We start from the raw sequence: 23245 nt of genomic DNA on the forward strand, positions 1-23245 counted from the left end.
TATACTCATAAAATTTGTATTAGGTTCATAGACTATACAAGGAATTACTAGGTCCATAAACTCAACAATGAAGCACATGAAAGAGAGAAAAGTATATGAAACAGGCAGTCCTTGACATGAAGGCAATCTATGTTGAAGAAGACTCACTGTGGCATTCTTAATTTTTTTCAAGCTTCCAAAATACCATCTGCAATAGATAATGCCACCTACATCATTCAAAATCCTTCCCTGCTCTGACAGCCTTGGGCATCCCATTGGGACCTCTGTGAGCCAGCTGCCCAACCCCTGAGAGCTTCTACCTAGTCAGCCAATTTCTTCTTCAGGTACTAGGATGTGGGTGTTCTGATACATTGTGCATTTAAAAAAATAAGAAGGTTTTGGTGAGCTAGTCTGAATAACCAATATTTCAAATATCATCTCTGTGAGAAAGAGTCTGAAACTCTAAACCATCAACTTATATTTGAATTTCTGGAACTCATCCAATTCAGGAGCTTATCTATATAAATATATCCAGTCTGAAGAAAATAAGCCCCACTATTCTTGTGTTATAACTATGAATGTTTATAGACAGTTAACAATCACTAAACAAACTTCAAAATTTCAGATCTAGTTACTTTGGAAAAGGCTGCAAAAAGTGTAAGTTAAATAAGCACTATGCTGAAAAAAAAGTTCTTGTTTGAGCACTAACACAATTTAGAGGCCCAATATACCTGATGCATCTCTCTATACAATCAACACGCAGGAATTCAAATACAAAATTGTGAGGAATCCAGATGACTAAAAAGATTCCGTTTTAGAGATTCTCTGGCTTTACCTTGTTCTACTTTATAATAATCCTAGATGGTTTGCTTAGGTATTAAAGAGGCCAATTTCCATTTGGACTCATCACCTGTGACAGACTTTTTTTCTGGGGGGGTGGGGGTTCTGCTTTAAAACAAGGCGGTATTAGAATTCCCCTTGCCTATGATAGGAAAGTACATTATTAATCTGCCACCTCTCTGTAACCCTCCAAATCAGTCCAGGCAAAGTTCCTTTCTCTTTCACTTACTCATAACTGGCCACTGTCCAAGAGCTAGTTTTAAAACCTCAAAATCTATACACAGTTTTTATTAAGAGGCTGTATTTGCTTCTTGCTGTGAATGTTTACACAGTTAATACATACTTTGAATTTTTTACCTCTACAAAAGAAAAAACAGAAGAAGCCAGGCATGGTGGTATGTACCTGTAGTCCCAGCTACTTACGAGGCTGAGGTAGGAGGATCACTTGTGCCTAGGAGTTTGAGGCTGTAGTGTGCCATGACGGTGCCTATAAATAGCTACTGAGCTCCAGCCTGGGCAACAAAGCAAGATCCTGACTCTAAAAACAAATATATATTTTTAAAATTTTTTAAAGGTTTCAGTCAGCAACTTTAAGAATGCCTATAACTATTTACTTTACGTATTGCAAGAAATTTATTAATTTCTAGATTGAAATACTGTCAAATATTTAAAACTCAAAATATTTGGTTGTTACAGTATCCCCAAGCAGAAGGTTACATATTAGTTCTTAAGACACCAAACAAGTGATCTAGCAGAAAAGTTTAATGACTTAGGCATAGTCAAATCAGGAAATTAAAAACGGTCAAATATCCAAATCTGACCAAAAACAAGCAATGGGGAAAGGATTCCCTATTCAATAAATGGTGCTGGGATAACTAGCTAGCCATATGCAGAAGACTGAAACTGGACACCCCCCCACCCCCGACGCCAACTTCCTTAAACCATATACAAAAATTAAGTCAAGATGAATTAAAGACTTAAATGTAAAATCCAAAACTATAAAAACCCTGGAAGACAACTTATGCAATACCATTACAGACATAAGAACAGGCAAAGATCTCATGACAAAGGCATCAAAAGCAACTGCCACAAAACCAAAAATTAACAAATGGCATCTAATTAGACTAAAGAGCTTCTGCACAGCAAAGGAAACTATCAACAAAGTGAACAGATGACCTACAGAATGGGAGAAAATTTTTGCAAACTACGCATCTGACAAAGGTTTAATATCCAGCATATATAAGGAACTTAAACAAATTTACAAGGAAAAAGCAAATAACCCCATGAAAAAGTGTGCAAAGGAGATGAACAATTTTTAAAAGAAGACATAAATGTGGCCAAGAATCACATGAAAAAAAGCTCAACATCACTGATCATTAGAGAAATGCAAATCAAAACCACAAGGAGATACCATTTCAAGCATCAGAATGCCTATTGTTAAAAAGTCAAAAAAATACATGTTGGAGAGGCTGCAGAGCAAAAGGAACATTTAACACACTGTTGGTGGGAGTGTAAATTAGTTCAACCACTGTGGAAGACAGTATGCCAACTCCTCAAAGACCTAAAAACAGAAATACCATTTGACCCATCAATCCCACTACTGGGTATATACCCAAAGGAATATAAATCGTTGTGTTATCAGACACATGCATGCATATGTTCACTGTAGCACTGTTCACAGGAGCAAAGACATGGAATCAACCTAAATGCCCATCAAATGATAGATTGCATAAAGAAAATGTGGGTCCATATACACCATGTGAATACTACACGGCCATAAAAAAGAAGAAGATCATGTCCTTTGTGGAAACATGGATGGAGCTGGAGGCCATCATCCCCAGCAAACTCACGCAGGAACAGAAAAGCAAATTCCACGTGTTCTCACTTGTAAGTGGAAGCTAAATGATGAGAGCACATGGACACAAAGAGGGGAACAATACACACTGGAGCCTACCAGAGGGTGTAGAGTAGGAGGGAGAGGATCAGAAAAAAATAACTAATGAATACTAGGCTTAATACCTGAGTGACAAAATATCTGTAGAACAAACCCCCATGACACAAGTTTACCTATATAACAAACCTGCACATGTACCCCTGAACTTAAAAGTTAAAAAAATTGTTAAATATCACAATACCCAAGAAGACTGTATTCTAGGTATATTACACAAAAAGTAAATGTACAGAATACTAAGACTGTTTGTAAATATATCATTATATGGTCAAATAAATTTGTGATTTTCAAATTGAAAGAGGCTTAAGATTTATGTATGTTTAAAGGCACTCGTATTAAACATAAACAATTATAGAGTATAAGAAGATAGTAGAGCAAGTATGAAAAACAAACCCAAATACTTTTAATCTCAAATTTTGAAAGAGAATACTTTCTATTTCTTAAATAACTAAACTTGAAGTAGACAATGCAAAGTAGCCAATTCAATTTCATAATGCAAAAAGGTTAGGATATAATCAACAGATAAATTTACTATGCCAAGTAATTGCTAAAAACCACTTTCACATTTCATCAGCAAATGAATGGGAAAGTGCCCTACTGTCAACCCTATAATAGGGTGGCTGAAGCACCACCATACTAGAAAAAGTGAAGGAGAGGGAAGAATTGAGAGACTGATTCTTAAATCAACTTACAAAACACTATCCAAAGTAATATGCTCATTTCAATGTTAAATTCTATCCCTCCCAACATTTTGGTTACCTGAGGAGGAATCTCAGATAAGTGTTGCTATATTTACTAAATTTTTCATAGACTACTTTTATTTAACCAATTAATCCTTAGCTCAAAGAAATCAGTGACTATTACTATTAGTAGGCTGTAAGCTCCATTTCTTTTCATTCACTGCTATATCTCTAATTCCTAACACAGTACCTCGCACATAATCAATCCTCAAAATATCTGTTGAATTTAGCCAATCTTTCAATTGGCTATAGTGTTTATTGGTACCCTTTCTACACATTTCAGGCCAAAATTTACATTTTAAAAAAATGAAATTTCTCTTAAGCTTTTGAAGTCTGTTTCTTCATAACATTTTGAAAAAAACTTTCATTTTTCCTTTATCTTATTCTATTCATTAGTTAAGACAGAACTCCTTGATTTTTTTTCCCCCAAGTCTATTCCAAAGTATGCCAAGGCTACATTTAAAATATTCCCTAGGTTTTGGAATATCTAGAGATTTTGTTCAGGAAAGAATGGAACAGTCTGAAACACCAGACCTAACAAAAATACCAGTTAGCTCCAGAGCTCACAGATTGAATTTGTCTATGGGAGGAAAGACAGAGACATATATGCACAGCATAGGTAGAGTTTTGGGTTTCTCTTACTGACTTTTTCTCCCATTAGGCATCTATTTACTATTGAATAAACTTTTATCCTCCCTACTCCTAAATATGTTCCCTTCGTTTACTCTTTACTCTTAAACAAAAAGAAAAAAATTGCAATTTCAATCATGCTTACTTAGTTTTGAAAATGGCCACAATGAACATTACATTTTACTTAGGCTTAACCCAAAATATTTTATTTCAATGCAGTTCTCAAGGTGTGGGTAGAAGTGGAAGAGCCTTTGAAATCCTTTTAGATCAACAAACTAAAAACGATTTTCATGGTAACACTAAGACAGTATCTGGCCCTTTTTTTTTTTTTTTTTTTTTGAGACAGAGTCTTACTCTGTCTCCAAGGCTGGAGTGCAGTGGCGCAACCTTGGCTCACTACAACCTCCACCTCCTGGGTTCAAGTGATTCTCCTGCCTCAGCCTCCCGAGTAGCTGGGATTTCAGGCATGCACCACCACAACCAGCTAATTTTTGATTTTTTGTTTTTTGGTTTTTTTTTTTTTTTTTTTTTTTTAGTAGAGATGGGGTTTCACCATGTTGGCCAGGCTGGTCTGAACTCTGGACCTCAGGTGATCTCCTGCCTCTGCCTCCCAAAGTGCTGGAATTACAGGTGTGAGCCACCGTGCCTGCCCGTATCTGCCTTTTTCATTCCCATTCTCTCCAGCATAGCAGTAGAGTTTTCCAGAGGACACAGATGTGCCATATCACAATAAACTGAATGAAAAAGCAGATACGAGAATTCCTTGTCATCAAGCCAGATATTAAAGCGTTTGTTAAAAATACAGAAAACGCCACTCTTGTCACTAAATATTTTGTCTTAGAAAATTTACTTTTCATTTAAACGCTGTCAACATAATTATATTTATGTTTAACAAAATAAATTTAAAATTCTAAATTGTTTTAATTCTAATATGACAAATATTGATAAATATAACCCACGTAAAGAAAAACTCTTTGAAGTCCTCAATAATTTTTTGAAGTGTAAAGAAGTCTTCAGATCACAGAATTTGAGAACCACTGCATAAATGCACTAATAAAAACAGAGAGAAAACAAGGTCGTCCTTTCCTTTTAAATTAAACTTGAAACATGAAAATTCATAAAATGCAAGGTAATTCTAACTAAAAATATTATTTTAAAGCATTGGACTTACCATTATAGGTTATTCTTGGCTTTGTTAAACACATTACAAGATGCAAATCCATTTCATCTGAGGGTACAAATTTTGAGCATACAGGGCACTTAAATCCTAAAAAACAAAAGAAACTCAAGTTACTTAATTATTCTGAATATCCAAGTACGGCTTTTAAAAAGCATGGAAGATCAAAAAGCATTTGAAACTTCAATATTACACTTACTGCATTACACTGTTTATGTACAACTCAAGTTGGGAAAATTTTGTGATTATAATATCTGACTTTTGTATCAGTTTATGAAGATGATCTCCTCATCAAACAAAACAAGTTCAAATGAGAGGGATGCAGTCCACTACAAACTCCTGTATCTCTCTCTAATGTACTGGCGCAGTTATTCTCATTTTTAATTTTTTTTTTTTTTTTTTTTTGAGACAGTGTCTCTCTCTGTCGCCCAGGCTGGAGTGCAGTGGCGCGATCTCTGCTCACTGCAACCTCCGCCTCCCAGGCTCACGCCATTCTCCTGCCTCAGCCTCCCGAGCAGCTGGGACTGCAGGCGCCCGCCACGATGCCCGGCTAGATTTTTTTGTATTTTTAGTAGAGACGGGGTTTCACCGTGTTTGCCAGGATGGTCTCAATCTCCTGACCTCATGATCCGTCCGCCTCAGCCTCCCAAAGTGCTGGGATTACAGGCTTGAGTCACAGCGCCCAGCCCATTTTTAATTTTTTATATTAACCTGTACTCATGATTTCATGTTATTATAAGCTTTGTAATCTTACCACTCTTGTGGAAATTACCTTTACCAAGTTGGTATATTATACTGTGAGTCACAAGTTTTATAGTTAAGTAGTACCTTAGACACTATTCTACCTCAATAACTTTAAAAATTTATCTGATGCAGAATGTGAAGCCTTTCAGAACAGCAAAAACAGGTCTAGAATCTAAGACTCCTGACTTCTACTTTAATGGTCTTTCTGCCACACCATGGCACTAATGTCATAACGAAAACAGAAACTAGCGTCAGATCAGGGTGGTTTTTGCAGTCAATTTTTGACACTTAAAAATTAGCTAGCTTCCTACATTATTCATATGCACTACCAAGTATTTGCCTGAAGCACTCCATTCAAAATAAATTAGCATAATAAAAAAGGGACTATTTGATGTATTTAGCTCTGTTCTGCCCCCTCACTTACCAAGGTAAATGTCCCATCCCTGCCTTCTTCCTGCTAAGACAGTCTTCAGATATACCATGTTCCCCTGCTGTCCTACTGCTCCCTCCCCTGACACCCTTAAGGTGCTTGGAAACCTAAACCCAGAGAGCCAATTTATAGTTTGGCTAGGCACAAATCAGAAGTGGAACAAAAAGATAGCATAGGCCAATCATTTTTTTTTTCTTGGAAATATGATTAAAAAACAGTGAGAAATTATATTGGCCAGCAGCGAAGAGCTTAAGCAGAAAGGTCAAAAGTAAGTAAAAGAGAGACAGGGGTGTCCATGACGGTTCAGGTGTAAGCTGAACTTACAAGAGAACAGAAACTATAGGCAAGCACAGGAAAGAAGGCCACATGAAGACGAGGGAGCTAGAGTGTAGACAGGAGCGGAAGCACTGAGAGAGACAACTAAGACAGGTGGTGAAAGAGACGTTTTGGCAGCTCTCTAGTTCCAGCACATGTGTTCTCACAGGAACTGTCCTCCCTTCACTCTGATGTGAAACTCACTGCAACCAAATAAGTGAGGCTAGAATTATACCTCATGCCAAACTTTATAAGGACTGGGAAAAAGATTTTAGCACAGCTAATCCTCCAGGTATTCAATTTCCTAAATGAAATATATGATTTTGGACAATGTTTCTCAAACTGTATTACATGCATTTTAAAAGAAAGGAAAAAAGGTATGTTTACTTCAACTTCTTGAAAACCACCAAAAAGAGAGAGAAAAAAAAACAGGAAAGAGGATTTGATTAAAACAAGCTTGTCCAACGCATGGCCGAATGTGGCCCAACACAAATTTGTAAACTTTCTTAAAACATTATGAGATTTTTTTGCGAATTTTTTTTTAGCTGATCCGCTATTGTTAGTGTATTTTATGTGTCGCCCACTGAAGCCAAAGGAATAGACACCCCTGAAAATGAAACTACAAAAAATGTGGCCCAAGGAAGCCAAAAGATTAGACACCACTAAAAATGAAACTACAAAAAAACAATAATGGCCAAACACAGGCTACAATGAATACAGTGAAACTGATCAAGTATAGGGAGAAAACAGAGATCCTAAAACTGCAACGAGATTTTAGGCATCAACTAACGAATTCCTGTCTTGAAACTTGAAAAATTTGCTTCCCTGAAGTTAAACTTAGCATAAAAGAGGGCAAGAGGCAACTGATTTGAATCATCAGAACCATCTGGGTACTGGCAAACTTAAACAAAAGTGCAATATTGTAAACCTAAAAAGCCTCACTTGAGAGCCATCCAACTGCCTACAAAGTAGAGCCTAAGGAGAAAAATAGTACGTACAAAGAACCACCTGGGATTTCTAGTTAAATATAGCGAACTAACCATGTTTCTCTCTCCTCCCCTCCATAAACCTACTAAAATGAATATAAATAAAATTTAATAAAAATGAGTTAAAGAAGAACTTGAAAGAAGTCGGCAGCAAATGAGGAAAAAAAAAAATAGATGAAAGCATCAATGGCACTGAGCAAACACAGATCCTGAATGTCTAAGTAAGCCAATTCTCATTAAATAACTCCCAAAGGACTCCGGCATCTGGAGCTCCATGACTTCCCAAGACAGTAGTGATACATGAGGCCAAAATCTAGACTGACTGAAAAACTGAATAAAAAAAACAGATCCCCAAGTCCCCAGTCCATTACAGCTAAGCAAATACCACACCCCCACTAGAGCATGAGAATGGAGATTTACTGTGGGGAAAACAACAACAAAGAATATTCAGAATTGAGAATACCAGGCACGGCAAAGGGCAGGGAAGAAAACAGAAGAATAAAGAACTACAAACTGAAAAAGGCCCCACTCCATAGCCTCCATCTCTACTGAGAAATTGGTAGATTTTTCTCTTAAATCAAAAGGTCCCACAGAATGATACATCAAAATCCTTGCCTATTAATAAGCCCTATCTTTGCACATAAAGCTTCCAATCAGTTTTTTAGGGCATCTCTAAGGCATTATGCAACAAAAGAAAGAAATGCATCATGGTTAAACACATTAGAAGCAAATTCAAAAGACAAATAATAAATTTAAAATATTTGCAATGTATATCAAAAACAAAAGGACAATATCCTCAATATACAAATGCTCCTTGACTTAGGATGGTAAATTGAAAATATCTTATGTTGAAAATGCATACACCTAAACTACCAAACATTGTAGCTTAGGCTAGCCTACCTTAAATGTGCTCAGAACACTTTCAATACAGTATTCAATAAATTACGTGAGATATTCGGCTCAGCACCACCGAGTTCCGTTACATATATTGCTAGCCCTGAAAAAGATTGAAATTCACAGTATAGTTTCTACAGAATGCATATCACCTCCACACCATTATAAAGTCCAAAATCCTAAGTTAAACATCTATGTAAAGCACTCTTAAAACTGTATAGATACACATAATATGCATGTGTGTACTACTAGTATGTTATTTACATATTTAACCACAGTCTGTCCATTTCTAAATTCTTTGTTTTGATTCATCCTTGATTCATCTCTCTCTATAGTTATCTTTCTATATATCTGAGATTTATTTATAAATTTATGTATCTATAAATTATCATATAGAGAAATTTCTCTATGTATATATAGAAAGATCTTACAGAGATCTACATATATAACATACATAGATAATTATTTGGGACACATAGCAGAGGGGTCTTCAGAACTCTTAGAAGGAAAAAAAATGGGACTCAAGAAATGTATTATCTTTAAATATTCAGACTCAGGACTCAACCAACAGATGAATCAAAACAAAGAATTCCGGAATGGATAATCCGTGGTTAAATAAATATATAAACTCACGGACACACAAGTAGTACACACACACATGATTCTATTTAATAATAGAGATACGTGTAAACAACTATAGGAATTATCTCTACAAAACAGTAGTAAATATTACAAATATAAACAGTGTGAAAATGATCAAACTAACAAAAACTGGGATGGGAACAGCAGGATCATCTTGGATTGTATAAAAGGCCAAGAGACTGTGATGAAGAGAGTCAACAGCAGAGAAGAACCAGATCATTCTACTCTTTTTAAACAGAGAAGAAAACATATAGAGACAATGAATCACCAGTGTCATTAATCCTTCTCTTCTACCCTAAAGAACTTCTAGATGGTTACCAATTATCCTGCGCTAAGGTGTCATCTTGGTCCAGGAATCTTTCTCTAGTGCTCCACCCCAAGGTCCACTCGATCATTCCCTCCCTTTGTATCTCTTCCATACCTGGACAATACTTCCAATACTTCATTGCAACACATGGCCCTGTGTTTATTTACATGTCAATCTCCTTATTGTCCTTAATAGTCTGGTGAAAATACAGAAATTTGAGGCCCAACAGACCTGGTAAAAATCCTGTTTCTATTACATACAGACTAGGTGACCCAGGGAAGGCACTTCAGCCCTCCAGGCCTGACTTCTTCCCTGTAAAAACGGATACTACTATTTACACATCAGAAATTTGGTGAGAAGTAAAGATTATAACGTATATATAATGCCTGCAACATAGTAGGTATTCAGTAAACAGTGGCTATCGATTATTGAAATTTTCCCCTCTTCACTTTTCAGACAACTCTTAGTTCTTTGTAAATTCTTAAAACAGTACAGTTCTTGACCAGGAGTTTGAGGCTGCAGTGAACTATGATCCCACCACTGCACTACAGCCGGGGCAACAGGGTAAGACTCTGTCTCTAAAAATAAAAAGTACAGTTCTAAAACAACATTCTTTTTTTTTTTTTTTCTGAGACAGAGTTTCACTCTTTCGCCAGGTTGGAGTGAGGGGGTGCAATCTTGGCTCACTGCAACCTCCATCCCCTGGGTTCAAGTGATTCTCCTGCCTCAGCCTCCTGAGTAGCTTGGATTACAGGTGTGCACCACCACACCCAGCTAATTTTTGTATTTTTAGTAGAGATGGGATTTCACCGTGTTAGCCAGGATGGTCTTGATCTCCTGACCTCGTAATCCACCCGCCTCAGTCTCCCAAAGTGCTGGGATTACAGGCGTGAGCCAACACACTCAGCCTCTATGACATTCCTTAATAATAAAATCCAGACTCCTAAGAAAAACTTTCTGTAACTACTCAATGACACATAGTGCTGCATCAAAGTTACTTTACCAAATGCTTTTCCATTGTTGATGACTAAGGCAAAAAGATTTTTCTTTGTATCTCTAGTGGCCCAACCCTACTTTTAACTCAGTATTTGTACATTGTTTCCTCCTAGAAATCAACCACAAACAAAAAGGGGCTGATCCTAAACCTGAGACTGGTGAATATACCAACTGGCAGGAAAAATACAGGTGAGATTTTTTGTTTTTTTTTGGTGGTAGAAAAATTACTCCAACCACCAAATCAGATCTGTTAGGCATGACAGAAGGTGAAGGCCCTATTATGAGATTTACATATCAAATCATTATTCTAAAACTGCAAACAAGTCATCTAAATGCAACCTGATTAGTTATGAGAGTTCCCAATAACCATAAACAAAATAAAGACACCAGTAAAAATCACACAGAAGAACCTAACCTCTCAATCACTATATCTAAAAATAAAGAAAGGTAATCAGGGACTACACTAGAGACAGAAGAGATGCCAGATGTTTGGACTCCTCTATTTTAACCTTTATAATAATACAAATATTCTGCCCCTCCCCTAGATGTCATCAACCTCCCTCCTATGTCATCAACCTCATTGGCTATAAATGTTCTCTACCCAAAGCCAGCACTCTTAGTTTCCCCAAAATCAAAACCATTCCTTCATACTGTCCCTAAAACAAAGCTCCACTCTCCATCTGATCTCAATTAGGTAAACTGACTAATTTAAATAATTTCTAGGAGGAAATAATCAATAGGCTTAACACTTCCCTAGGCAGAAATGCAATGAATATGACAAACAATGGAATGAATCAGTGACAGAGGAATGTGTTCAGGAGATTTTTACAGTAAGCAACCTCCATCTGCTACACCAGGCCATACAAAGCTCTTCAGGTAATACAAAACAGAAGCTGTCATTCCCTGTCTTTGATAATGGAACTAAAGAATATTAAGTATAAGGAACCTACACTCTCTCTCAGTTTAAACTGCTCACTTAAAGAGAATATAGGTCTAAGTGGAAAGACATCAAAAGTGCCAGAACTCAGCTCTTCTGAATCCTAAGCTCTGAGCTTTCTGCCACAGCATCCTGGCTGTTGGTCCTCTTTTGCATTACTGAATGCATGCAAGCACTCCCATGCCACCACTCCCCGTACAAGGCTTTCCCACTATTTCCCACTACGAGTCTAACACAAATTTGGTGTTGCCATTTAATTCTTTTCCTCCAATAGAACATACCCATCACACATCTCCATGCCTTTGCTCTTGATTAAGCCCATATTTCCATCCTACTTTACTAAAAATTTACTCCCATTCCTTCAAGCCCAGATCAAGTCTCACCATCTCAATGAAATCTTTTCAGAGAACTCAAAAGCAAAATGTCCTTCATTGTCCTACTGAATTCCTTTTACTGATAATACTCATTTGATGCATCACGTATAGTACTTCTTCTGTGTAGATCTTATCTCCCAAATTTGATACCTATAGGGCAGAAATTGCATATTATTCTGTATATTACATTTGATCACTCTGTCCAAGCACCCAGCTAGACCCACAGTCAACACTTAATAAATATCCAAATAAATACGGAAATGAACTATACAGTTGGCCTCAGTTCTAGAGGCAAGAATGGCACAATTAAAGGCAGATTAGGAAATTCTAATTACTGGTGATTATAACCACAATTATAAGCACTGCTTGCAGGAATGCACTGCATTTTTTTTTTTCAAATTCAGTTTAAAGGTAAAATTGTTTTAAACATGTCAGTAAAAAAAAAAAAAAAAAAGGCAAATAAATCAACTTCCATAAGCAAAGAACTTTACAGTATATAAAACATAAGCACAGGAAAAGGCCTGGAGTCTAAACTGAAAAGATGAACTTATCTCATTTACTGGTAGGATTTGTTCTGAATCTGGCAAATAAAGAATTATCTGTTATGAAAAATTTCCCAGAAAATGCAAGTCAACTAACTTCTATAACCACAGGCAGGATCAGTTGCAGATGACCTAACTTCTCTCTAAATTATCACAGTTTTCTAATAGGTAAACTTTCTGCTATAAAGGAAAAGTTGTTCAAGAGGCCAAAGAGGAAACACCTATTTACTTACACACTTAAAAATGACAGCGACTGAATAAGGGACAAAAATATCTGAAATAAAATTAAAATAGCAGGACAGCAAATAGCAGAATGCATTCTGAAACAAGGCAGCAGGAAACGTTTTAACCTTGTTCAACAAGCACTTTACCAGGTTAAACACCTAAATGTCTAATTCTCTAATAAATCCTCCAAAGCAATCCTTGATGAACCTATAAAACATCAGTATACAACAATTTGTATAACAGACATTCTTGAATAGCTTAGTTCACATCAGGACCATATATTCAGTCCACTAGGGAAAATCATTACTTCCTACTATCTACCTGTTTATGACAAATCTTTTTTTTTTTTTTTTTTTTTTTGAGACAGAGTTTCGCTCTTGTTGCCCAGGCTGGAGTGCAGTAGTGCAATCTTGACTCACTGCAACCTCTGCCTCCCGGGTTCAAGCAATTCTCCTGCCTCTGCCTCCCAAGTGGCTGGGATTACAGGCACGTGCCACCATGCCCGGCTAATTTTGTATTTTTAGTAGAGATGGGGTTTCTCCATGTTGGTCAGGCTGGTCTCCAACTCCCGACCTCAGGTGATCTGCCCGCCTCGGCCTCCCAAAGTGCTGAGATTACAAGTGGTGTAAGCCACAATGCCTAGCCTGACAATTCTTTTACTGTATTTTTTTCATATATTCTCTTTTTAAAACTACTACATCTGATGAGAATGGAAAGAGAACATGAATGAAGCAATTTTAAGTGAAAATTATAAACTGATTTATTTTTTGTAGCCCCAAAGTCATTAGTGTATGCCTCTTATGACACATACTATCACTCAAATATTTGAATGAATGAAAAGCTATCCAAAGCAGTTTTTTATGTTAGGTATCAGTGTGCTGTAATGACTCATTAAATGTCTTATGAGGTTTCTTTAAGTATGCCCTGTAGGTGTCTTTATTACCATCTCCCCACCCACCCCAGCCCACCTTTTTCTTTGGTTAGGGACAAAAAACAAACTTACTTATGGGATCAGACATTTTTAAGTTTTACACTATGTACCTAACAAATGCCCTCCGTGTTGTCCAAAAAGACTTACACACTTCTCCATGTTCACTGTAATTACTCCCACGCCAGGTAGCCTCAACTTTGTGAGAATGCAAACGCACTCTAAGGCAACATCCACTCTAATCTCCTTTTACAGATAAGAAAACTCTGTGAGGTAAAAATTCTTGCCAAAACTCATAAAACTAGTCAGGACTAGGGCCAGAACTACTACTCTTTTCACTACACTCTGCAGTCCACTGATCTATCAGACCTCTCTCATAGCATTTATAACCAATTAAACGACTTACAAAATATCTTGTACATAAAAATGTTACAACCATGCAACAATCATAGGGGGTCTATTTTGAGATTTCCAAGGGATTATTTGTTGTTAATAGTGGCAAAAATCAAACAAACATACATCAAAACAAAACACCAACAGAATGAATGGCTAAGATAAGAACAGACACTTAGGTACCATGAGCAAATCAAAATCCATACTGGGACCAAGTCTTGGATATCTTAACAAATACACTTCCCACAGGCTGGGCGCGGTGGCTCACGCCTGTAATCCCAGCACTTTGGGAGGCTGAGGTGGGCAGATTACGATGTCAGGAGATCGAGACCAGCCTAGCTAATGTGGTGAAACCCCATCTCTACTAAAAATATAACAAATTAGCCAGGCATGGTAGTGGGCGCCTGTAGTCCCAGCTACTCAGGAGGCTGAGGCAGGAGAATGGCGTGAACCCAGGAGGCAGAGCTTGCAGTGAACCGAGTTTGTGCCACTGCACTCCAGCCTGGGTGACAGAACGATTCTGTCTCCAAAAAAAAAAAAAAAAACACACGCACACACATATATATATACACACACACACTTCCCGTATTTGGAAATCTATGGAGAAACTCAGAGTGATAAAGTATTTGAGATTCAACAATTCACCCACAAGTGAAAACATCTGACAGCTATTGTTTAAGTCATAAAACGCAAGAAAAGCAGGCACACATTTTTATCTCTTTGGCATATTCAGTCTTAAAAATAACACTGCAGATGCCCCCCTTTTTGCTTTTATTACTGATACCCTTTTATTACCTTCTAGCCTATCAATCAACTTTCTATCCATCTTCTGTCTCCTCCACCTCACTCCCAAATATATCCCATTAGCTTTATTCTTCATGCTTTACTGTCTAGATCATTTTAAATATATAAAACCTACAAATCTGATATATTAAAATAACTATAAAATATCTTAACAGTGAGCCACAACTGACAGGGTATTTTCCTGTCACTGTGATGCTACGTTGTATAATGTTATGTAATGTAATGTTACGTGTGCCCCATAAAATGTATAGAAAATAATTCGGACACAGAAAATTACAGCTTTATTAGAAAATAAAGGTCATCTTGAGCAACATGGATATTTCCCTGGGAAAACAACCACATAATATAATAATAATTCCTCTTTTAAATTTGTTTGAATGAATTAGGAAATTAATCCATTTTACCGAATGATGTCAAATAGAGTACAATGTGATTACTCCTATCAAACAGCTGATGAAGGGGAAGAACTAAACCCTATTCACAATGGTAGAAAAGTCAACTTAAACTATGGTAGTACAGCACAGGTCAGCTCTCATGGAAAACCAAATAAAATCCATGTAGCAATACAAATAAGGCATCCTTAATTTACAATATGAGTATGCCAATAACACAACAAGGATCTAGGGATCAGTGGTTTAACTAATACAAATGGACCTTGTAAAATCAAATATACTGAACATATTCTGCCACCAGGGAACCTCAAATGGCCACACATCACCACTAGGGGAGGAAGGTAGTGAATGAGGGTAACATAATGATCAAAAGACAGACACAGGGAGGTTAAGTAGTTTTTTATTCTTCACTGATGTGAAAGAAGTTCACTACAGAATAGGAGGATGCCTCAGTGCCAAGGGTAACTTAGTCTACATTCTTGGGGGCAATTTTAGAAATATGACTAAGTAAGAAAGGCACTTTTAGAACTGAGCATGAGCTTTAACAGTAGTTAGAGTCTATTTGTTTGTTTTCATAAATATGACAACAGCCTCTGCTCTGGGAATTTTCTCTCAGTAGAAAGGCAGGGAGGGAGGAAGGATGAAGTAATGGCATTTGCTCCGGGAATTCACAAACTAGAGGGAGAAATGCATGTCTGAGCCACAGCTTCTCGCCCGACACTAACTTCTCACATGTATAATGTCCACTAGCCTATGAGGCCATATGTAACCAGAGCAATATGTTAGTTTTACCTGGGTCTTAGATTATATCGTAGAAGTCAAATGAAGAGAAAAAAGATTTAAACAACTATGGGTTTCAGAATAATTACACAATGAACTCTAACCCCTGTGGCTACTGTTTACACTCCTTGGCTTAAAGCAAAACAGTAGGAAAAATCTGTACCAGCCACAGCTAAAATTCTCAATTATGCTCGATGTCCCAGACTAATGTTTCTAAACAAATACATTTCCAATTCCCTTCAGTTGCAGAAATAAGACCAAAGAATGATAAGTGAATTCCAGAACCAAAGTATCCACTTGGGTACAGCTCACATGGCTTATACTTATCAACTGTTTCATTTTAGGTTCTGTCTGTAAGGTATACATATAATCCCTAAAATATTATAAGATATACAAATTATTCCTCTCTTACATTTGTTGTCTTATCATGTTTTAGCTATTCCAAAAGCTATTTACTAAATTTCAGTTTAATTTTACTGAAACTCTTACCTCTTTAAAATAGAAACAAAAGTGAAATTACTGCTTTTAAAGTATAGCAACCAGGTAACAAATTCATTAGACTTAAAATTAATCCAAGAGCTACAGGTACAGTTACAGTCTTAATGAAACTATCACTTAAATGTCTTTAGGATTTTCAAATAAAAATATAACATGTTTTAATTATACTGAACTAAAAAACATAACGAAAAATTTTAAAACATACCTTCCTCATGTTTCACATCACAATATCTGTTTACTTCATAGAACTATGTCAACGCACAGTGACATAAGTATTTATCGGGTGAATGAACAAATATATCCTTCCTCTCATATATGCTGCTTCTTGCCCAGCTATGAAGATGAAGTGGTTTTTTTCTGTCTTCACAATTTTCTCCTTGGTACTCAATCGAACAAAGACAGCTCTGAACAGCTTAAAGACATTTTTAAAGCATGGCTCACTATGTTTATCTGTCTCACTTTCCACACACACATACATATGCACATGAACTCACAAACACAACAGGAGGATTTTACTATGCTGTCAACTATCAGGATGTAACCTGTATCAAAGGCAACAAATTATCTATTTAAAAATCCTCAGAGGCCTGGCATAGTAGCTCCCGTCTGTAATCCCAACACTTTGAGAGGCCAACGAGGGAGGACTGCTTGAGTACAGGAATTCCAGACCACCCAGAGCAACGTAATGAGACCCTGACTCTACGAAAAAAAAAAGTTTTTAAATTAGCCAGGCATGGTGGTGTGTGCCTGTAGTCCCAGCTACTCAAGAGGCTAAGATGGGAGGATCGCTTGGGCAAATATAAAATATACCTAACAAAATTTGATAGAATTATTTTAAATGCCCTTTTAGCAACTGGGGCCTTAAAATCTTAAATACACTTGGCTAGAAGTATTTTTTGTTACTGTCAATAATCTAGGTTTTTTTACAGCCACCATGGCAAATCAACAGGTAACAAGGAAGGCTAAATATACACTAACATTACTATCACAATTAGTATCTAAAGTATAGCAGTTGGGCACCTGACTGTAATCAGTATCATTTACATAGATAAAATTCTGCCGACTACTGTTTGCACTCAAATAATTGGACTCAGTGCTACCAGTATTTTCTAAAACAACACATGCATAATATAATCCTTAAGAGTTACGTCAAAAATTAATTCAGAACTGAAGGCCTAGTTCTACAAGGATTTTCAAGCTTAGCAGGTAGCATGCCAGCTCCTAAGTATTTAAGCCGAGTTTTCTACAACTACACTAGAACCCAGCTCAACTTTCTTAACACATCTGTAGTTAGTCTGACAAAAGTTACTTTCTTTCCCATTGGGGCTCACCTAAGGAAACCACTTTTCATCGGTATGTGTTCATTACCTTCTTAAAGATACTGCTCTTCATGAAATTCACTCTGCATTATATACTTCCTTAGCTATATTGGGTTTGTGGTAGTTCTGTTTCTACATCCCCCAAATTCACAAATGGAAGAATCAAATATAGCATTATAGACTTAAGCATTTATGACTCTTTAGGAATGAAAGGAATTAACATCCTATAGCCTATTTACTATCTATCTTAAAAGTTTCTCAAAAAGAATTATACTTGGGGTAAAATTCTGGGGTTGGTAAAGTGCAGGTTCTTGTGCCGAACCCCTACTGACTCCAAGAGGAATGGCACCAGGTTCAAGAAGCCAAAGAAAAGACCCAGAGCCAGCAAACAAGACATGGGGTTTTACTGGAGGCTTACATACAGGGCAGAGTACAGCGGCAGTAGACTGGACAGAAGAATCACCTTACATACAGTCAAGGGGAGGCAGGCTGGACAGAAGAACCACAACAGCTTGGAAAAGGCATGTAAGTTTATATAGCATTTTCAGTTAGCATCCTCCCACTAACAACCTCCACCTGTCAACCTTCTTTCAACCCCAAACTTGGGAGCTTGATCCCCTGTACAACTCATGTTCCACAGGACAGGACAGGGGCTCGAATGTTTCTCCGAGTGTTTCTCCTTAGACAAGGAACGAATCTCCTAATTAGCCACTCCCGGATTCCCTAGCTCGGAACTCCCATTCAGTCCTGTATGCCACACAAGGTCATTCTCAAGGTACGCTTAAGATATGGCTATCAGGTGCGTTTACCCTACATAGGTCTGTAGGCCAACTGCGGCCTACCACCAAAAATTCTGTACAGCCCTTGAGTCAAGAACTTTTTACATTTTTTAATGGCTGAAAAAAAAATTTTTAAAGAAGAAAATGCTATGGCATGTGAAAATTATAGGAAACTCAGATTTCAGTACCCACTAACCAATTTTTATTGAACGCAGCTACACACATTCATTTATATATTGTCTCTATGGCTTACCCAAACTACAAAAAAAAGGGAACAGAGACTAACAGGTCTGCAACGCCTAAAATATTTACTATCTGGCCCTTTACTAGACATTTGCCAACCCCTGGATTAAGTCATTAAGACCTGTTTAAAATATCCAAATATTTGTTTCAAAAGAGGAAAGAAAACCATTTTGAAAAAGTCTGGTTATGACAAAACGTCTTATCTGTAAGCTGCCAGTAAGTTTGATTAAAAAGTTTAGTCTAATCAAAGGGCTAAGAAACAATGAGGATGTTCCAGTCAGGCCAGTGTTACCACTGCTTTCCTGCTGCCACACCTGTTTATTCTCAAGCCATCACCCACCTGGTAGATTTTACCTCCTAAGTATCAGTCAGATTCAACCAATTCTTTAGACATCTACACCACCCTCACAATGCAGCTACTGTTATTTTTTCCTGGACTCCGGCAGTAACCTCTCTATGCATCTGCTCTTGACCTCACCCTTCCCCAAACTGTTGTCACAGGTTATCTTCAAAACACAAACCAGACCTGATCACTCCCTGGTTTAAAATACACATAAACAAATACCAACTTTTGGCCGGGCGCGGTGGCTCAAGCCTGTAATCCCAGCACTTTGGGAGGCCGAGACGGGCGGATCACGAGGTCAGGAGATCGAGACCATCCTGGCGAACACAGTGAAACCCTGTCTCTACTAAAAAAAACACAAAAAACTAGCTGGGCAAGGTGGCGGGCACCTGTAGTCCCAGCTACTCGGGAGGCTGAGGCAGGAGAATAGCATAAACCCAGGAGGCGGAGCTTGCAGCGAGCCGAGATCGCGCCACTGCACTCCAGCCTGGGCGACAGAGCGAGGCTGTCTCAAAAAAAAAAAAAAAAAAAAAAACCACCAACTTTTTATTCATATACAAAGCCATGTATCTTCTGTTTCCTTCCAACTCCAGCCTCATTTATCTTCCATGCCCTAAAACATTTTACAAATTTTTAATAAATTACATAACATTTTAAAATATATTACATACTACATATTATACTTTCCTGATCAGCAAAATTTAGCATTTAACTGAATCACTACAATGCAAAACAACCAAAAATTACCGGGTACCTTTCTGTACTGCTTAATAACAGGTAGTTTCCTGTATTTTCATTCTTATCCAACAATGACCAAACATAGGACACACATTCAAAAAATACTCACTGCTTAATTCACTATAAAACACTGACTTCCAATGCTCTTAATTCTACTGGAAGTTTAGATGGAGATGTGCTGATTCAGGATGGTGAACTCTGCACAATACCACAGCAAATGGTTGGCAGATGTGAAAGTTTGTATGTCTGGGTTTTCAAAGAGTTGCTTCTAAGAGTAAAGAGTCAGGGTATCTTTTAGCTGTCTACTCCAGTCTCTAACTAGGACATCATCATTATACATGCTAAGTTTTATTAGAGACGTGATAAATTTCTGAGCACTCTAAACACATTCTTATCCTAAATAAGGGTTAAATAATCCCTTTAAGAAATCTAAATTTGACTGATTGTTGAAACAGAAAATATTCAGTATAACTATTTGACTAAATGCATTAGAAGAGTTCAGAGAATGTTCAAAGACTATAAATCAAAACCTCCCACTCATGATATCCAAATAACAGCTTATATACTCTGCTCTGCCATTATTTTAGAATTTTTACATGTTTTAATACGATGTCTATTCTAACTTTTTAAAATAAAAAGGCCCTCGGTAATAAAGACATTGCCATCATGTAAAGAAAATGGTGCATATTCTAGATATGCATTTATTTATACATGAGTGAAGACATCATATTTACGACCTGTCTTTAAAATAATTCAGAGAAAAGAGATAAATGAAGCAAACATTGCAAAATATAATGAACACTGAATGTGGATGCTGGAGATGTGAGGTTTTTAGTTCATTGTACTATTTGGCTCTACTTCTATGATTTATAATAATATTTTTAGAAAGTCTGTAGAGTAAATCTAAATCAATTTTTTTCAGTAAATCTGAAAAGCCAAAATTCAATTCTAGTTAAAAGTGAACTGAGAAAATACTCAAATTCTAATTTAAAAAAATAAAATATTGACAATACTGTTCCGGAGGATGTAAAGAAATACAAACCCTCAAACACCAGTGTAACTAAAAATCAATATAACCACAGTGGAAAACACTATTAAGTTGAAGGTATACATAACCTATGACTCGGCAATTCTACTTCTAGGTATATATCCCAGAGCAGTGGTTCTCAAATTTTAATGTGCTTAAGATTAATTCATGTGGAGAGCTTGTTTCAGTTTCCCAGACCCCATCCCCAGAGATTCTGATTAAAGGTGGAGTCCACAAATTTGCATTTCTCACAAACTCCCACAGATGACAGTGGTGGTTCAACGACCATATTTTAAGTAATACTGTCCTAAAGAAATCTGTGCACATATGCACCAGAATACATGTTAACAAAAAATTCACAGCAGCAACGTTCATAATAGCAAACTGGAAACAGACACCCAACAATGGAATGGTTTAATAAATTCTGGTGTATTTACAGAATGAAAAATGATAAACTTTAAACTACAGAATGATGAACTACACACAATATAAATGAATCTTACAAACATAAAAGAAGCAAGGCCCAAAAAAGAGTATGATTCCATTTTTATCAAGTGGGCAAAATTAAACATATTCTTTACAAATGCATATACAAATGATAAAACAAAGAACAGCAAAGAAATAATTACAAACGTACAGATTATAATTATTCTAAGAGGAAAAAAGGGCTTTATAATCAGGAAAGCAAAGGGGAGGATTTTGGAGTGCTGGCACTGTCCTACTATACATGCATGACAGGCACATTGGTATTCATTTTCTAACTCTATTCTTCCATTTTCTGCATTTTTCTTATTTATATTTCACAAAAACTTTAAAGACATTTTATGTGATGGTAAAATTTTATGAAAGTGGCTTTCCAAAGTCTACCATTTAAGTTTTAACACACCAAATCTGGCCTCATTAATCAGTTAAATTATATTTCACAATCTAAGTTTAAAGAGTGCAACATTATGCTCAATGGTAAATAAAATTTCTTAAATCAAAATACAAAGTGTTGAGGCAAAAGTGTAACAGGAATTGCTATGAGAAATCCTAACATATTTATACCTTAACACTTGAAAAGCTCAAATATCTTGAAATGTGAAACAAGAAGTAACAACACAGAATTTGATAGCAAATTTAGCAGAATTAAGGGTCAATAAAAACAGCATCATTTAATGGACTTGGACTCAGTCTATAATTCTTCCCAAAGATACTAGTTTGAGAAGATTCCAAATGCCATAGGGAAAATAAAAGTAGTATAGATGTGAGAAAGACTTCTCTCCTTCCCACTCCAATCCCCCCCGCCAACCCTCAGACCAAAAAAAAAAAAAAAAAAAAAAAGGCAGAAAGAAGAGAAAAAAGAGACTGCAAGCTCCAAGAAAAACATCACTATGAAACACACAAACAATGGATGCCATTTGACACAGCATGCAAGGACAGGAGAACCTCAGAACTAAAGTTTTATCAGTCTACACACAAACAAGGCAACAATGAAAACCTGGGAAACCACAGAGATCAGCTGGAGTCTACAAAGTTTTCACCAAGATAGGTGAGGGTAAAAAAAATCCTCACTAGGTCAAAACTTTGTAAATCTTATTTAAATACTTACCATTAAACTACTGGTTCCAGAAGGGATAGAGGTAGCAGAGTAGAAAAAAGAGGGAAAACCCAATCAATACTAAGGATAAAAAGTGTCAACATAATATTAATCTACACACCCAGAATAAAATATCAAATAAATACAAAATAATGAGAGATGAGGCAGCCAACTTTCAAGTAGTATTGAGAGGTGGGTTATCAATGCTCCCTTCTGCCTCTTACTCCTGTTTTACTTATTATTTGGACACTGAGCTACTTAACAGCTATTTCAAAAAGTGGACTTGGGAAGGCAAAGAAAGTGTGTAATTTTAAATATGGTCAACAGGCAAGCCAATGTGCAACTTAAACTACTAAAGGAACCAGGAATCCCTTTATTACCTAAATTCTATTTCACAGCAAATGGATTATCCAGTGTTTTAGGAAAATTATCTATGTTTATCCATAATGTATGTATACAACTAAAGCAGCAGTTTAGTATTTCAGTGACTAGAATAGGTGGTTTTATCGTTTGCTGTTATGGTTGATACCTAACCATTATCCTAAACAAATGAATAGTGACACTACTTATTCTAGTTTGCTCACATGCCATAAAAGATTGAATTTTATTCTTCCTGACTTTGTTTCAATAGCTTTTATTATTTTAAGTATTTTATGTAATGCTTTACTTACTACTAGCTTTATACCCACCATTTAAGGCAACTTGCAGATAGG

The 23245-nt window shown here is 36.6% G+C and overlaps 1 protein-coding gene across 1 annotated transcript in view; it reads right to left on the reverse strand.

The window, feature by feature from the left end:
- ZNRF2 (zinc and ring finger 2) overlaps positions 1-23245 on the reverse strand; it is an 89368-nt gene that overhangs the window by 39395 nt on the left and 26728 nt on the right. Inside the window, exon 2 of the mRNA XM_023188386.1 lies at positions 5312-5407. Coding sequence (XP_023044154.1) covers positions 5312-5407 — 96 coding nt within the window. The remainder of the gene's footprint in view (positions 1-5311; positions 5408-23245) is intronic.

The sequence above is a fragment of the Piliocolobus tephrosceles genome, chromosome 8 (genome assembly GCF_002776525.5).
Source record: "Piliocolobus tephrosceles isolate RC106 chromosome 8, ASM277652v3, whole genome shotgun sequence".
In the NCBI taxonomy this organism is placed as follows: Eukaryota; Metazoa; Chordata; class Mammalia; order Primates; family Cercopithecidae; genus Piliocolobus; species Piliocolobus tephrosceles.